Source organism: Zootoca vivipara, chromosome 6 (genome assembly GCF_963506605.1).
Source record: "Zootoca vivipara chromosome 6, rZooViv1.1, whole genome shotgun sequence".
Classification (NCBI taxonomy): Eukaryota; Metazoa; Chordata; class Lepidosauria; order Squamata; family Lacertidae; genus Zootoca; species Zootoca vivipara.
This window is the reverse complement of record NC_083281.1, coordinates 10,279,911-10,294,100: the sequence shown is the minus strand read 5'-3', so window position 1 is coordinate 10,294,100 and position 14,190 is coordinate 10,279,911. Positions and strand designations below refer to the sequence as shown.

The window sequence follows — 14,190 nt, the reverse complement described above, 5'->3', positions numbered from 1 at the left end:
ATTAGATTTTATAAAGAGAGATACATGCCTCTTTTGGTCCGGGGAGACCAGCAGGAAGGAGAGCTTGTTGCTTCAGGAACGGGGGACACCTGTGCCTCTCTGCCTCCTGGCCTCCCTCCTCTCCTGCTTCAGCATCTGCCTCTGATTCTGGACTGCCCTCTGCCACAGATTCTCCCCGCTCACTAACTCCTGTTATCCCTTCCGTTTTTGACAGTTCCTCTTCCCAGTCTTCTCCCTCGTTTCCTTCTTCCCACTCATCATCATCCCACCCACCCCCCTCCCTGGGCTCTGAGCCTTCTTCCTTTCAGGGTTCCCCAGCTGGTTCCTCCCACCGTTCCTGTACGTCCAACCAGTCCCTGACACCTGGCTTAAAAGTTCCTATTAACCTGGAGGCGGATCATTTACAGGAGGATTTCCCCCAAGCAATCGGAGACCATGCCTGCATGCAGCCAACCTATCCTCTGCCCTTTTCAGCCCTCTTCTGGTTCTGGGAGATCAGCAGGGAGGGGAGCTGATCACAACAGGAGAGGAAGAAACCCGTCTGACCCATCTCTGTCTCTTGCCCCCCCTACCTCCGAATCTGGACTGCTCTCTGCCACAGACTCATTAAGCCCTATTACCTTTTCAGCTTCCAATACTCCCTTCCTCCCAGTCTTCTTCCTCCACCCCTCCCTTGGTTCTGAGCCTTCTTCCCTTCGGGGGTCCCCCAGCTAATTCCTCCCGCTTCCAACCTGCCTGTGACACGGCTCCAGATCGAGAGGCCTGGAGGGTTACATTTTCCCCTTGAAGCTGAGATTCCTCACCCCTGATCTAGCGAGACAGGGAAATATACCGATGCCAACCAAGAAAGCAGCCTTAGGTAGGTCCATTCATTGCCATGCGTTTACTCTGAGTAGGACTGAGTTGTGTGCCACCCCTGGTTGTTGTTGTTGTTTTTCCAATCGCCACCTGCCAGTTTGAGGCTGAAGCAGAGGAAGAGGTGCTTGCCTCCTGTTGCTCCCAGCTCAACTCCTCCCTCTCGCTGAGGACAGGAAACATGTCCAGGCTGTTTGGAGTTTTGAAACAGGAAAGGACGGCTGCCTACCATCCTGGCTGGACCTGAAGAGAGCGGACTGTTTCTCTCTTGCCACCCTGCAGTTTAGCCAGAAGGCAGGAGAAGCTGGAATGGACAAGGTGAGTGCAGAAGGTTTTGTTTTTTTGGGGTGCTGGGGGTCCTGAGTCTTCTCAGCCCTTTCCTCCTGCCACCGCCACACTCTTTCCAGAACGTCCTCGGTCGCTTCCCTTCTTGTCCAAGCAAGGAAAAATGCAGGAACAACCCCAATGACTTGGGAGTAGACCCGCCAAAACAAACAGGAGCCTCGGTTGTTGTTTTTTTGCCATGTCCGCTCATTACAACGGTCTGTCAGACCCTCCATGGGTCCTTATTTTCCAGGGACAATCCTGCATTTACAGAAGCCGTCCTGGTTTCTGATTTGGTCCCAGAATGTCCCACTTTTCCTTAGGACGTCCCTGTTTCCATTGGAGAAATGTTGGAGGGTCTGGAGTTATGCAACCCTTGAGCCAAGGAGACAAGTCACTAGACAACCTTTAGAAGACATCTGAAGGCAGCCCTGGATAGGGAAGTTTTTCAATGTTTCATGGCTGGGGAAACCCAGTCAGATGGGCAGGGTGTTATTATTGAATAAAGGTAAAGGGACCCTCTGGGGTTGCGGCGCTCCTCTCGCTGTATTGGCCAAGGGAGCCAGTGTACAGCTTCCGGGTCTTGTGGCCAGCATGACTAAGCCGCTTCTGGCGAACCAGAGCAGCGCACGGTTACCTTCCCGCTGTAGCGGTACCTATTTATCTACTTGCACTTTGACGTGCTTTCGAACTGCTAGGTTGGCAGGAGCTGGGACCAAGCAACGGGAGCTCACCTCGTTGCGGGGATTCGAACCGCCAACCTTCTGATCAGCAAGCCCTAGGCTCTGGTTTAACCCACAGCACCACCCACTTTGAATAGGATTGAATATTAAATAGGATGTCCCTATTTTCATCAGAGAAATGTTGGAGGGTCTTGCCTTGCTGGGACCCCACCTGCTCAGGCAACTGACGACAATCCATCCCCTTTTCCTTCTTTTTAATGCACTTAAATAGGAAGCGTTTCAAGGCAGGATGCCTTGACCAGCAGGATGCAAGGCTCCCTTTCCTGTTTTCCACAGGAACAATGGACTTACTTGTCCCTACTAAATCTCTCTTGCGCATGAAAGCTCCTTAGCTCACCACAAAAGATCGCTGATCCCGACTTAAGGTCTGCAATTGACCTGACGCCGGCTTGCATTGTGCTCCTCTCCCTGTTCTGGATCACAAACTCACCGCTGCCCTATAAAAAACATTATTCAGAACAGCGGTTTGCACTACATACCAAGGAAGGTAACAGCACGACAAAATGCAAAACCGTAACCATGAATTGCACGTGGGTTTAAAATCCAGTTAAAACCATGTGGTTTCATTCATTTGGCAAAGTGGACAGACTTGATCCGGGGACACCAGCTTTCCTAAGTCTCGTAGGATCGTAGAGTTGGAAGGGACCCTGTTTGGTCATCAAGTCCAACCCCCTGCAATGCAGGAACATGCAGCTGTCCAGGGATCGAACCTCCAACCTTGGCATTCTCAGCACCGCACACAACCAGCTGAGCTATCCAGGATAACATTTGCACCCCCCTTGCGTATTTATTTATCCCTATTCATATCCCACTTTTATATCCTCCAAGGGGGTTCAAGGTGGCCTCTGTGGTTCTCCTTCCCCTCCCCATTTACCCCCCCCAACAACCCTGCGAGGTAGGCTGAAAGAGGCAGTGACTGGCCACCCATCAAGGTGGAGTGGCAGGATTTGAACCCTGCTCTCCCACATTCTAGATCAGTGCTTCTCGAACTTTCTCTCGGCCAACTTTTCAGGATATAAATCTGCTTGCACCACACCAAATTTTTTACTGATAAGAAATACATTGGAAGGCAAAAAGAAGCAAGTCCCAACAGTGCTTGGTTTGCAATACAGAACACAACTACTTTATAAACTGCCTCAGTCCAGTATACCTGAAGGAGCGTCTCCACCCCCATCATTCTGCCCGGACACTGAGGTCCAGTGCCGAGGGCCTTCTGGCGGTTCCCTCGCTACAAGAAGCCAAGCTACAGGAATCCTTTCCAAAGTATAATTATAAACGAGCCTCTTACATATGTGTAGCTCAGTGAGAGACATGAGCTTGCTTTTCCCAGGTAATCTCATTTATAGGGTCTAAATTTGAGACAAGCAAAGTCTCGTTTCCTCATCAACGCAAATAAGCCTTGATATTCTTGATATTTTTTTCCCTCCGAAAATATTTCAAAGCATTTAGCATCATATACATTTTTTCTTAACATACAAAGTTTCTTCTTCCCACCCATTCCTTTCCTGATGTTTGCTTTTAACTGTTCTTTTTATTAGCTGTTTTATAACGCACATATTTTTAATTGTCTAAACCCCGCTACCGATAAATCTTTCAGTAATCTTCTATTTCAAATCCCGCCAGCGACATCCCATATGGGTGATAATTTCATAGGTAATCCATTAGTGGTCTCCCTTCTTCCTTAAACATTTTCATAGAATTGTAGGGTTGGAAAGGATCCCGGGGGGTCATCTAGTCCAACCCCTTGCAATGCAGAAATCTCTGCTAAAGCATCCATAACAGATGGCCACCCAACCTCGCTTAAAAACTGCCAAGGAAGGAGAGTCCACCACCACCTGAGGGAGATCGTTCCACCATCGAACAGCTCTTGCGTCAGAAAGGTCTTCCTGATGTTTAGTCACAACCTCCTTTCTTGTAGCTTGAAGCCATGGGTTCGAGTCCTACTCTCCAGAGCAGGAGAAAAGAAACTTGTTCCCTCTTCCACATGACAGCCCTACAGATGTCTGAAGATTATGTCCTTTGTCCTTATATCCTCTTAATTTGACAGTTAATTTCACCATTTCAGCCTAGTCCATCAGTTTCACAAGCCAGTCCTCCTTAGTTGGTAACCCTAAAAAGTTATTTTGGTACTATACTATACTACACAGAAATGCTTAAATGTTTATTTGATTGCCCTTGAAACTTCCCTCCAAATTTGCCATCCTCTCCTGCCACACACTGCAGCCTTTGAGAGCCATTCTAACCACTGTACCGCGCTGCCTTGTCAGGTCTCTTCTTAAGCTCTTGTAATAATAGACTTGCAAGGTAAGGATCTCCCCCATTATATGCACGGGCCTTTCTGGATATGCGTGGTCTGCACCTGTTGAACTGCAGCCTGTCGCTGCCCCATCCCACAACAGTACTGACAATGTCCTTTCTGGTTTTGCTCACACCCCTGCCTTCTGGGAGCCAGGGGGACGAGGACCCTGCAGGCGAGAGGTTTGGGGGCAACACACCCGACGAAGGAGCAATCCTCCGCTACGAAGAGCATATCACAGGGCTGTTGGTCACCATCACCCGCCTCCATGGCCAAATTGAGGGCCTGCAACGGAGCAAGGCCAGGTAAGTTCTCCCCCCACACACACACATCGGGGTACAGGGGGAGCAATAATTCTATCTGGCACAAAAGCCCCCTGCCTTAAAAGGATTCTGCGCTCCAGGCTACCCATGGCTACTAGCCATAATGGCTCTGTTCAGAGGCAGCAATGCTTCTGAATATCAGTTGTTGGGAATCTGTGGAACTCCCTGCCCCAGGAGGCAGCGATGGCCACTAGCCTAGAATCACAGAATTGTAGAGTTGGAAGGGACCCCGATCTGGTGCATGAAATGATGACAGACCATTTCTAGAATAGGAGGGGGATTGTAAGAGCAAGAACAGAGGGATTTGATTTATTTTTGGGTTGGATCTGGACTGAAACGTCCTTCCTTGCAGGGAGGACGACGACCTGTGCTCTGACCTGTGCTCTGAGTACACGGCAAGTCTACCGCGATGCTCTCTGCCGTTCCCAAATCCAGCAGCGGCCCTGCCTCCTCCGGCAGCCCACCCTGAAAGAGGTAAGGCTTTGCTGAGTCTGTGCAGGGCTATGGTCTTTCCTCCAAAGACCAAAGCAGGTTTCTTATCCTTTTCGTTCTTGAATGAAAAGTTGAACTCGGGCACGGAGCCTTTCCCTGGCCTAGAGATGGTAGGAGACTGCAGTCAAACGTAACTGTGCTCGAGTGCTAGTTAGTGCATGAAGGGGTTAAGACCAGAGAGGTCTGTTCCTAGACGCAGCTTGGCCACACCCCTTTAATTCCACGAGGGAGGAAGTGATGCTTCAACTTTTTCGCTTCCTCTTCTTGCCATGCAATTCACCAGGATGGATGGGCTGAACTTGATGTGGGTCCCAAAAGGAGATGGCGTTGGTGCCAGGGGTATCTCCCTTGGCAGGGCTGGCATTCTAGGGCTTAGGAGCCACCACTGAGAATGCCCTGACCTTTTCTCCATACATAATATACTCTGGCAACCTGCAGGCTGTTCCTGGATCATATGTATCCTGGTCACCCTTTCTGGGGACATGCTCCCTTAACTGCCATCTTTCTATAGATTTGGAAGGTCTCCTTGGCTGGAGCCTGCTCTCTGCTTTCCATTTTAAAGGTGCAATAACTTAAAATAATGATGATGATGATGATCTAATGATGAGAGCTTTACGGAAGAAAGGATGCCTTTTTTCGGACTACTTAAAGAAATATTATAGCATGCTGAATTCGCGAGCAGGATATCATAGAATCGTAGAGTTGGAAGAGACCACAAGGGCCATCCAGTTCAACCCCCTGCCAAGCAGGAAACACCATCAAAGCATTCTTGACATATGCCTGTCAAGCCTCTGCTTAAAGACCTCCAAAGAAGGAGACTGCACCACACTCCTTGGTAGCAAATTCCACTGCCGAACAGCTCTTACTGTCAGGAAGTTCTTCCTAATGTTTAGGTGGAATCTTCTTTCTCGTAGTTTGAATCCATTGCTCCGTGTCCGCTTCTCTGGAGCAGCAGAAAACAACCTTTCTCCCTCCTCTATATGACATCCTTTTATATATTTGAACATGGCTATCATATCACCCCTTAACCTTCTCTTCTCCAGGCTAAACATATTTGAGCTTTGAGCAGCAGAAGCGATTAGAGTATAATATTGTGGTTACGATTTGATTAGATAGAGAAGAGGAAGAAACAACAACAACATGGAAAACAGGGTGGGAATTCGATAAAAATAAGAGAAAATACAAAATGGTGTTCTGGCTGCATATGTTAAAAATGTTTAAAATTAGTAAAATATAATTGGAAAAAGAATACTTTTTAAAAACAAAACAAAACACCCATTCTCTCCTCCTTCCTCTTTTCCAGACGATCTCTTCCTCGATGTCCACAGGGCCGTCACGTCCCTGGAGAACACCGTCTTTGCCCATCGGAGCCGCCTCCCCAGCGCCAACGGCAAGCTGGAAGGATGCATGGAGCCCACGGAGGTTGGCAAAGCCACATTCCTTCTCCTCCTGGGGGCAGGGGCCATTTGCCAGCCTGAGGGGTCCACATTCTCTTTCAGGGAAGGGGCGGGAGGGCATCGGCAAAGGGCAGCACCTGTTTGGTGTCCCTGAGGGGTTTGAAAGGTTATTAGAAGTCAACATCCTTCTTAAATTGTGGTGCCCAGAACTGGGCATCATGTTCCAGGTGTGGTCTGACCAAGGCAGAACAGAATGGGACTAGGACTTCCCTTGATCTGGACACTAGACTTATGTGAATGCAGCCTAGAATAGCATTAGCTTTTTTTGCTGCTGCATCACACAGTTGACTCAGGTTAAGCTTGCATTCCACCAAGACCCCTAGATCCTTTTCACATGTGCAGCTGCTAGTAAGCCAGCTGCAATTTGTGAAGCTGGTTCTTCCTGCCTCAGCCTGATGAGGAACGGTTGAGGGGATTGGGGATGTCTAGCCTGGAAAAGAGGAGACTTCAGAAGAGATATGTGAGCCATCTTCAAATATCTCAAGGGCTGCCAAATGGAGGAGGGAGCAAGTTAGTTTTCTCCTGCTCCGGAGGGTAGCACTCGAACCCATGTCTTCAAGTGACAAAGAAAGGAGATTCCAACCAAACACATGGAAGAACTTTCTGACAGTAAGAGCTTTTCTACCATGGTAAGGAGGCGGTGGATTCTCGTTCTTTAGAGGTTTTTAAACAGAGGTTGGATGGTCATCTGTCCGGGATGCTTTAGCTGAGATTCCTGAATTGCAGGGGGTTGGACTGGATGACCCTTGGGGATCCCTTCTAGCTCTACAGTTCCATGCATTCTAATTTCCCAGGGCCTGGAAGAAAGCCTGAGGAGATTCCAAGGAGGCGAGAAAGATCCCTGGCCCCAGCCAGACCCGGAATGCCAGGCTTTTGGAGCAGGGTTCCTGGCAGATGGGATGAGCATCTACGAGAGAGAAATCGCGTTGTACGAAGAGAGGAATGCCGTGCTCCGTGAAGAGCTGGAAGGCAGGGACGGCGAACTCGGCAGATCAAAAGCTGCCCTCTGCGCTTACCAGGAAGAGAGGGATAAACTACAGAGGAAGGTGCAGTCCAGCTTTGAGTTTGTTCCTCCGCATTCCCACATCCGTTTGAGAATTCAGTTTTTATTTTTAATTAACAAGTTAATTTTGACTTCACCACCTATTTCCCTTGACGTTTTGACTTCCCACCCTTGAAGTTAATCTGTTAAAATCTGTGGAGCCCCCTCCCATTCAGATGTCCAGGAGATAAAGAACTACACAACTTTTAGAAGACATCTGAAGGCAACCCCGTATAGGGAAGTTTTTAATGTTTGGTGTTTCATTATGTTTTCATATGTGCTGTAAGCCGCCCAGAGTAGCTGGGGAAAGCCAGCCATATGGGTGGGGTATAAACAACAACAACAACAACAACAACAACAACAACAACTTCCATTATGTTTTCATTCCCAGCCTTTTCCCACTCCATTATATAGCCTATTACATTTTTCTCTATTACAATTATATTTATCCTTGCCCACCCTTCAATAAAGAGTTCATCACATTGATCTCTTGCTCTCACTCAGTCCGTCAATTTTAAGCACCACTCTTCCTGGGCTGAGATTCCTCCTCCTTTTCATTTCTGCGCATAGAGGATTCCGGCTGCTGTTGCTGCATAGGCAAATAATTTAGTCATCGTTTTTTGGGAAATCCATCCCTATTACACCTCGGAGAAAAGCTCCAGGTTTTGGGGGAATAAATAATAATAATAATAATAATAATAATAATAATAATAATAATAATTTATTTGTATCCTGCCCTCCCTGGCCGAGGCCGGGCTCAGAGCAGCTAACATCATAAAAACAACACAATATGCATAAAAACAGACATCAGTTAATTAAAATACATCTTAAAATTAATTCAGACAAGTTAAAATCTGGGCAGGTGGCAATTATCAGGTTGGAATTGAGAGCACCACTGAGCCTAGGGCTTGCTGATCAGAAGGTCGGCGGTTCGAATCCCTGTGACGGGGTGAACTCCCGTTGCTTGGTCCCAGCTCCTGCCAACCTAGCAGTTCGAAAGCACGTCAAAATGCAAGTAGATAAATAGGAACCGCTACAGCGGGAAGGTAAACGGCGTTTCCATGTGCTGCTCTGGGTTGCCAGAAGCGGCTTTGTCATGCTGGCCACATGACCTGGAAGCTGTACACCGGCTCCCTCAGCCAATAATGCGAGATGAGCGCGCAACTCCAGAGTCGGTCAGGACTGGACCTAATGGTCAGGGGTCCCTTTACCTTTACCTTTAATACTTGCCAGGACCAACTGTTTCCACTGATCATACAGTGGACCCATTTTCTTCATCTCATTATGTATGGTATCCTTTCCCAAAACCCCTTGTATCCCGTTCTGTTTTTTAAAAAGTTCTCACAAAAAGCATACCATCAATTTAAACACCTCCCTGTCTCTTTAGCCTCTCCAAATGCCTTGCGATGCCGCAGAGCAAAACGAGGTGTTGGGGCGACTCAGGTAACTCAACGATGCGCATAGTGAGTGTTTGTCTCGCGTTTCCCTCCAGGTCAAAGATCTCCAGGGCGCCCTCTCCGAGATGGAGGCACTTCCCTACGGAGCCACCAGCCCGGTCAGGGAGAAAGAGTCCTTGGGATTTCAGGTGAGATTCTCGGCATCCAGGAACATATCCTGATGATCACCAACTCGGGCAGCTTAAAAGAGAACCTTGCTCACTAGACTCTGCGCCACTGCTGGGACTCGGGTGGCGCTGAGGTCTAAACCACTGAGCTTGCCGATTGGAAGGTCGGTGGTTCAAATCCCTGCGACAGGGTGAGCTCCCGTTGCTCTGTCCAAGCTCCTGCCAACCTAGCAGTTCGAAAGCACACCAGTGCGAGTATATAAATAGGTACTGCTGCGGCGGGAAGGTAAACGGCATTTCCGTGCGCTCTGGTTACCATCACGGTGTTCCGTTGTGCCAGAAGCAGTTTAATCATGCTGGCCACATGATGCGGAAAGCTGTCTGCGGACAAACGCCGGCTCCCTTGGCCTGAAGCGAGATGAGTGCCGCAACCCTCATAGTCGCCTCTGACTGGACTTAACTGTCCAGGGGTCCTTTACCTTTGCCTTACGCCACTGCTCTCATGACACCAGGACTTGTGGATAACCAAAAAGATTCCGGATGGGCAGAAGAAAGGACTGGGAAATATAGTTCACGCAGGGTGAACTTCCCAGAGGGGTTTAACTACCAGTCCCTCTTTCCCAGGGGAAACCTGCGAATTGTAGCTCTTTTGGCTCAATAGGGGTCTCCTAAGAATGTTCAGCAGGGATGCAGGTGGCGCTGTGGGTTAAACCACTGAGCCTAGGGCTTGCTGATCAGAAGGCCGGCGGTTTGACTCCCTGCGATGGGGTGAGCTCCCGTTGCTTGATCCCAGCTCCTGCCAACCTAGCAGTTCGAAAGCACGTCAAAATGCAAGTAGATAAATAGGTTACCGCTACAGCGGGAAGGTAAACAGTGTTTCCGTGCGCTGCTCTGGTTCGCCAGAAGCGGCTTAGTCATGCTGGCCACATGACCCGGAAGCTATACACTAGCTCCCTCGGGCAATAACGTGAGATGAGCGCCGCAACCCCAGATTCGGTCACGACTGGACCTAATGGTCAGGGGTCCCTTTACCTTTACCTTGTAAGAACGTTCAGCAGCCTGAACAAACTACAGTTCCCAGGGCTCTTTGGGGGGAGCCATCACCGGTTAAAGCAGTGTGATGATACTTTAGAGGTCAAGGGCAAACAGATTCTACAGCCTCCCTTCCCTTCCTGCTGTACATGTTTACTATTCCTTTTTGAATATAGATCACAAAGAGGACTCTGCCTCAAGCTGTCTTGCTTTGCCCTGCAGGACCCACTTGTGGCAGCCCAAAACTTTGCCTGCTGTTTCCGCGGTTCCCCCAGTGCCTACCCTGTCTGCTGCCTGCACCCCGTGCAAGGCCCACCCCCTGAGGAGTCCCCCGCGAAAGGCATGGAAGATCAAAGGCAGGAGCTGCATGGGTAAGGATGCCCCGACTATTCTCTCTCGCTTTCTTTTTTTAAATCATTTTATTTATATATTAAAAAATTGTGAGTCCAATTTGCCAGTTCTTCGTTTTGGGTCAGCTTCAGCTGACACAATATTTGTTACCGTCCCTTTGCGTCATTTTTGTGCGTATAATGTTGTTGTTTGTTTAGTCGTTTAGTCGTGTCCGACTCTTCGTGACCCCATGGACCAGAGCATGCCAGGCACTCCTGTCTTGCACTTCCTCCCGCAGTTTGGTCAAACTCATGTTCGTAGCTTCGAGAACACTGTCCAACCATCTTGTCCTCTGTCGTCCCCTTCTCCTTGTGCCCTCCATCTTTCCCAACATCAGAGTCTTTTCCAAGGATTCTTCTCTTCTCATGAGGTGGCCAAAGTATTGGAGCCTCAGCTTCACGATCTGTCCTTCCAGGGAGCACTCAGGGCTGATTTCCTTAAGAATGGATAGGTGTGATCTTCTTGCAGTCCATGGGACTCTCAAGAGTCTCCTCCAGCACCATAATTCAAAAGCATCAATTCTTCGGCGATCAGCCTTCTTTATGGTCCAGCTCTCACTTCCATACATAATATTTGCATTAAAGAAATCAGTCTACCTGTTTTTATTGGGGACACCTGTACCTGTTGTCCCTACTAAAAGGCCTTCTGGTCTTTTGGGGAGAGTTACCTTAAATACCTTTTTAAAAAATTAGAACTGTATCCAGTTCTGGGCACCACAGTTCAAGAAGGATACTGACAAGCTGGAACGTGTCCAGAAATGGGCAACCAAAATGGTCAAAGGCCTGGAAACGATGCCTTATGAGGAACGACTTAGGGAGCTGGGTATGTTTAGCCTGGAGAAGAGAAGGTTAATGGGTGATATGATAGCCAATATATGAAAGGATGTCATATGGAGGAGGGAGAAAGATTGTTTTCTGCTGCTCCAGAGAAGCGGACACGGAGCAATGGATTCAAACTACAAGAAAGAAGATTACACCTAAACATTAGGAAGAACTTCCTGACAGTAAGAGCTGTTCAGCAGTGGAATTTGCTGCCAAGGAGTGTGGTGGAGTCTCCTTCTTTGGAGGTCTTTAAGCAGAGGCTTGACAGGCATATGTCAAGAATGCATTGATGGTGTTTCCTGCTTGGCAGGGGGTTGGACTGGATGGCCCTTGTGGTCTCTTCCAACTCTAGGATTCTATCATTCTAAAAAATAAAATCTTGTTATAAATCATCTTGCCAAAGTCCTTCACCATGTCTACCACATGTGGTAAAATGAACTGATTTTCCCCATATTTCCTCGTGAACCAGCAAAGTTCAGCCTCCTGGGCCTCAGAGGTGAGATCAAACTGGCTGAAGCACCCTGAGTCATCCCCATGCAATGCAGGAATCTCAACAGAGTTGGCCGCAGAGCCTGCTCAGTCCTTTTGGGGCGAGAAGGACTTGCCCCCCTTTTGTTTTGACTCCGATTGCTTTTTCGTACTTCTGCAAAACCCTGGGACATCCACCCCTCCAAGGATGCAAATTCCCCCCACCTTTTTCAAAGTGGCCCCTATTTGGCTCAATTTCCATCGACACTCAACGCCCGAGTTTGCTATTAGCGGGAGCTGCGGGGAGGAATTGCGACGAGCGTCTGCTTCCCCCCCATCCAGATTCACCGAGAAGCTCCAAGGCCTCAACCGGCTCCTCTCGGCGACGCTGCAGGAGACCAAGGGGGACATGGAGGGCATTAGTTTGCTGCTGGGGCAACGGGAGTCTGAGGAGACCGCCCTGCGATTGGCTGTCCAGTACAGGTGAGCAGGGGTGTCGGCTACGGAGCATGTGCTTTACAAAACAGCTTGAGAAATTGTTATTGCGTAAAAATTTGTGCACCTGTTGTGGAGTGGCTGGAGAGGCAAGGGAATGGTGGGAGGCACCGGGTGAGAGACCCCCAAGGGAAGAAAGCTCAGAGCCCGGGGAGGGGTGGCAAGTCGATGATGAGTGGTCAGAGGGAGAAGATTGGGAAGACGAGGTGTCAGAAGCTGAAGAGGCGGGGGGAGTCGGTGGCAGAGAGCAGTCCAGAATCGGAGGCAGAAGCTGAAGCAGGGGAGGAGGAGCTGTGGCCATAAGCCATTAATAAGCCTTATTCTTCATGAATTTGTCCAATCCTCTTTTAATGGCAAGCTGGTGGCAGCCGTTGAAGAGGAGGAAGGTCAGGAGGCAGAGAGGAAGTCCGATTGATAAAGAGTCACAGATGTCTCCCCCTCCTGCTGCAAAAAAGCTCCCCTCCCCGCTAGTCTCCCAGAACCAGGAGAGACATGAAAAGGGCGGAGGAGAGGTTGGCTTTACCCAGGCACAGTCTCCGATTGCTTGGGAAACCCCCCCGGAAAGCAGGGGACTTAGATGGCTGTGGGGAGGTGGGGACTTTCAGCAACTGATCCATGGGGCAAGGCTTTCCGAGAAAAACTTTCCTGAGCAGACCTTGTTTCCTCTAATAAAGAGCTAACTTCAATTTATTGCTGGAGCGCTCCTGACAGTACTGCTCGCTGGTCAAGGAAGACCCACAAAAACCCTAAAGCAGTTTACAGAAAAGGTAGAACCAAGAAAAGACCAAATGTCGGAATTTTCCAAGTTGCTTGGGTGCTTTGCAAATTAATGCAAGGATCTTTAACATTTTTGCATTTCCTGGATTTCTTAGTGAACGCTGCTTGGAGGCCTACGAGGTGTTGCTATCCTTGACAGCAACAAAACTGCACCCTGAAACAGAGGCAGGAGGAGAGGAGGGAGGTCTGTGCCATGTCAGTGAGTAACTGTGGAAGTTTTGGATGTCCTCTTTCAAAAGTTTACAAACTTAATACACAATACTATTTTCCAATTAATACTCACTTATCAATTGACTTCCCCTCTCCATGGTTCCCCATATTTTCTAATATTGCCGCATCTTATAATTATGTTATGCCCTATCCTTTCGGCTTGTTCCCAGATATTTTTTTTCATTCAAATCCTACTTGCATTTTTACATGTATACAATAAACTCTTCAGATATTCTACAAAAGGGTTACAATCCTTCTTAAAAACTGTATCTTCTGGACCTCAAAATTTCATGGTTAAATTTGCCAATTCGGCATATTTCGTCAATTTTAACGGCCACTCTTGTTGGTAGCACCTCTTATCGCTATTTCTGCAGACCCTCCAAGGGTCCCTATTTTCCAGGGACATCCCTGATTTACAGAATCTGTCCCAGTTTCTGATTTGATCCTGGAATGTCCCGCTTTTCCTTAGAATGTTCCTGTTTTCATTGGAGAAATGTTGGAGGGTATGGAGTTATCCGACCCCCGAGCCACCTGAAGGCAATCCTGTATAGGGAAGTTTTAAATTTTTTTTTAGTGTTTTAGGACGCGGCTGGTGCTGTGGGTTAAACCATAGAGCCTAGGGCTTCCCGATCAGAAGGTCAGTGGTTTGAATCCCCACAACGGAGTAAGCTCCCGTTGCTTGGTCCCAGCTCCTGCCAACCTAGCAGTTCGAAAACACGTCAAAGAGCAAGTAGATAAATAGGTACCACTCAGGCAGGAAGGTAAACGACGTTTCCGTGTGCTGCTCTGGTTCGCCAGAAGCGTCTTTGTCATGCTGGCCACATGACCTGGAAGCTGAAGCTCCCTCGGCCAATAACGCGAGATGAGCGCCACAACCCCAGAGTTGGTCACGACTGGACCT

At 48.6% G+C, this 14,190-nt stretch overlaps 1 protein-coding gene across 2 annotated transcripts in view; it reads left to right on the top strand.

The window, feature by feature from the left end:
• The first annotated feature begins 47 nt into the window (after positions 1-47).
• Positions 48-14,190, top strand: part of USHBP1 (USH1 protein network component harmonin binding protein 1) — a 28,566-nt gene continuing 14,423 nt past the window's right edge. The window contains exons 1-9 of one of the 2 annotated variants that reach the window (XM_035121011.2): positions 48-1,173; positions 4,375-4,523; positions 4,894-5,015; positions 6,337-6,455; positions 7,285-7,536; positions 9,025-9,117; positions 10,351-10,499; positions 12,150-12,290; positions 13,175-13,278. In XM_035121011.2, coding sequence (XP_034976902.2) covers positions 1,165-1,173; positions 4,375-4,523; positions 4,894-5,015; positions 6,337-6,455; positions 7,285-7,536; positions 9,025-9,117; positions 10,351-10,499; positions 12,150-12,290; positions 13,175-13,278 — 1,138 coding nt within the window. In that variant the 5' untranslated portion in view covers positions 48-1,164. Of the gene's footprint in view, positions 4,524-4,893; positions 5,016-6,336; positions 6,456-7,284; positions 7,537-9,024; positions 9,118-10,350; positions 10,500-12,149; positions 12,291-13,174; positions 13,279-14,190 lie in introns of both variants that reach the window. The other variant, XM_035121010.2, reaches the window with a different exon arrangement.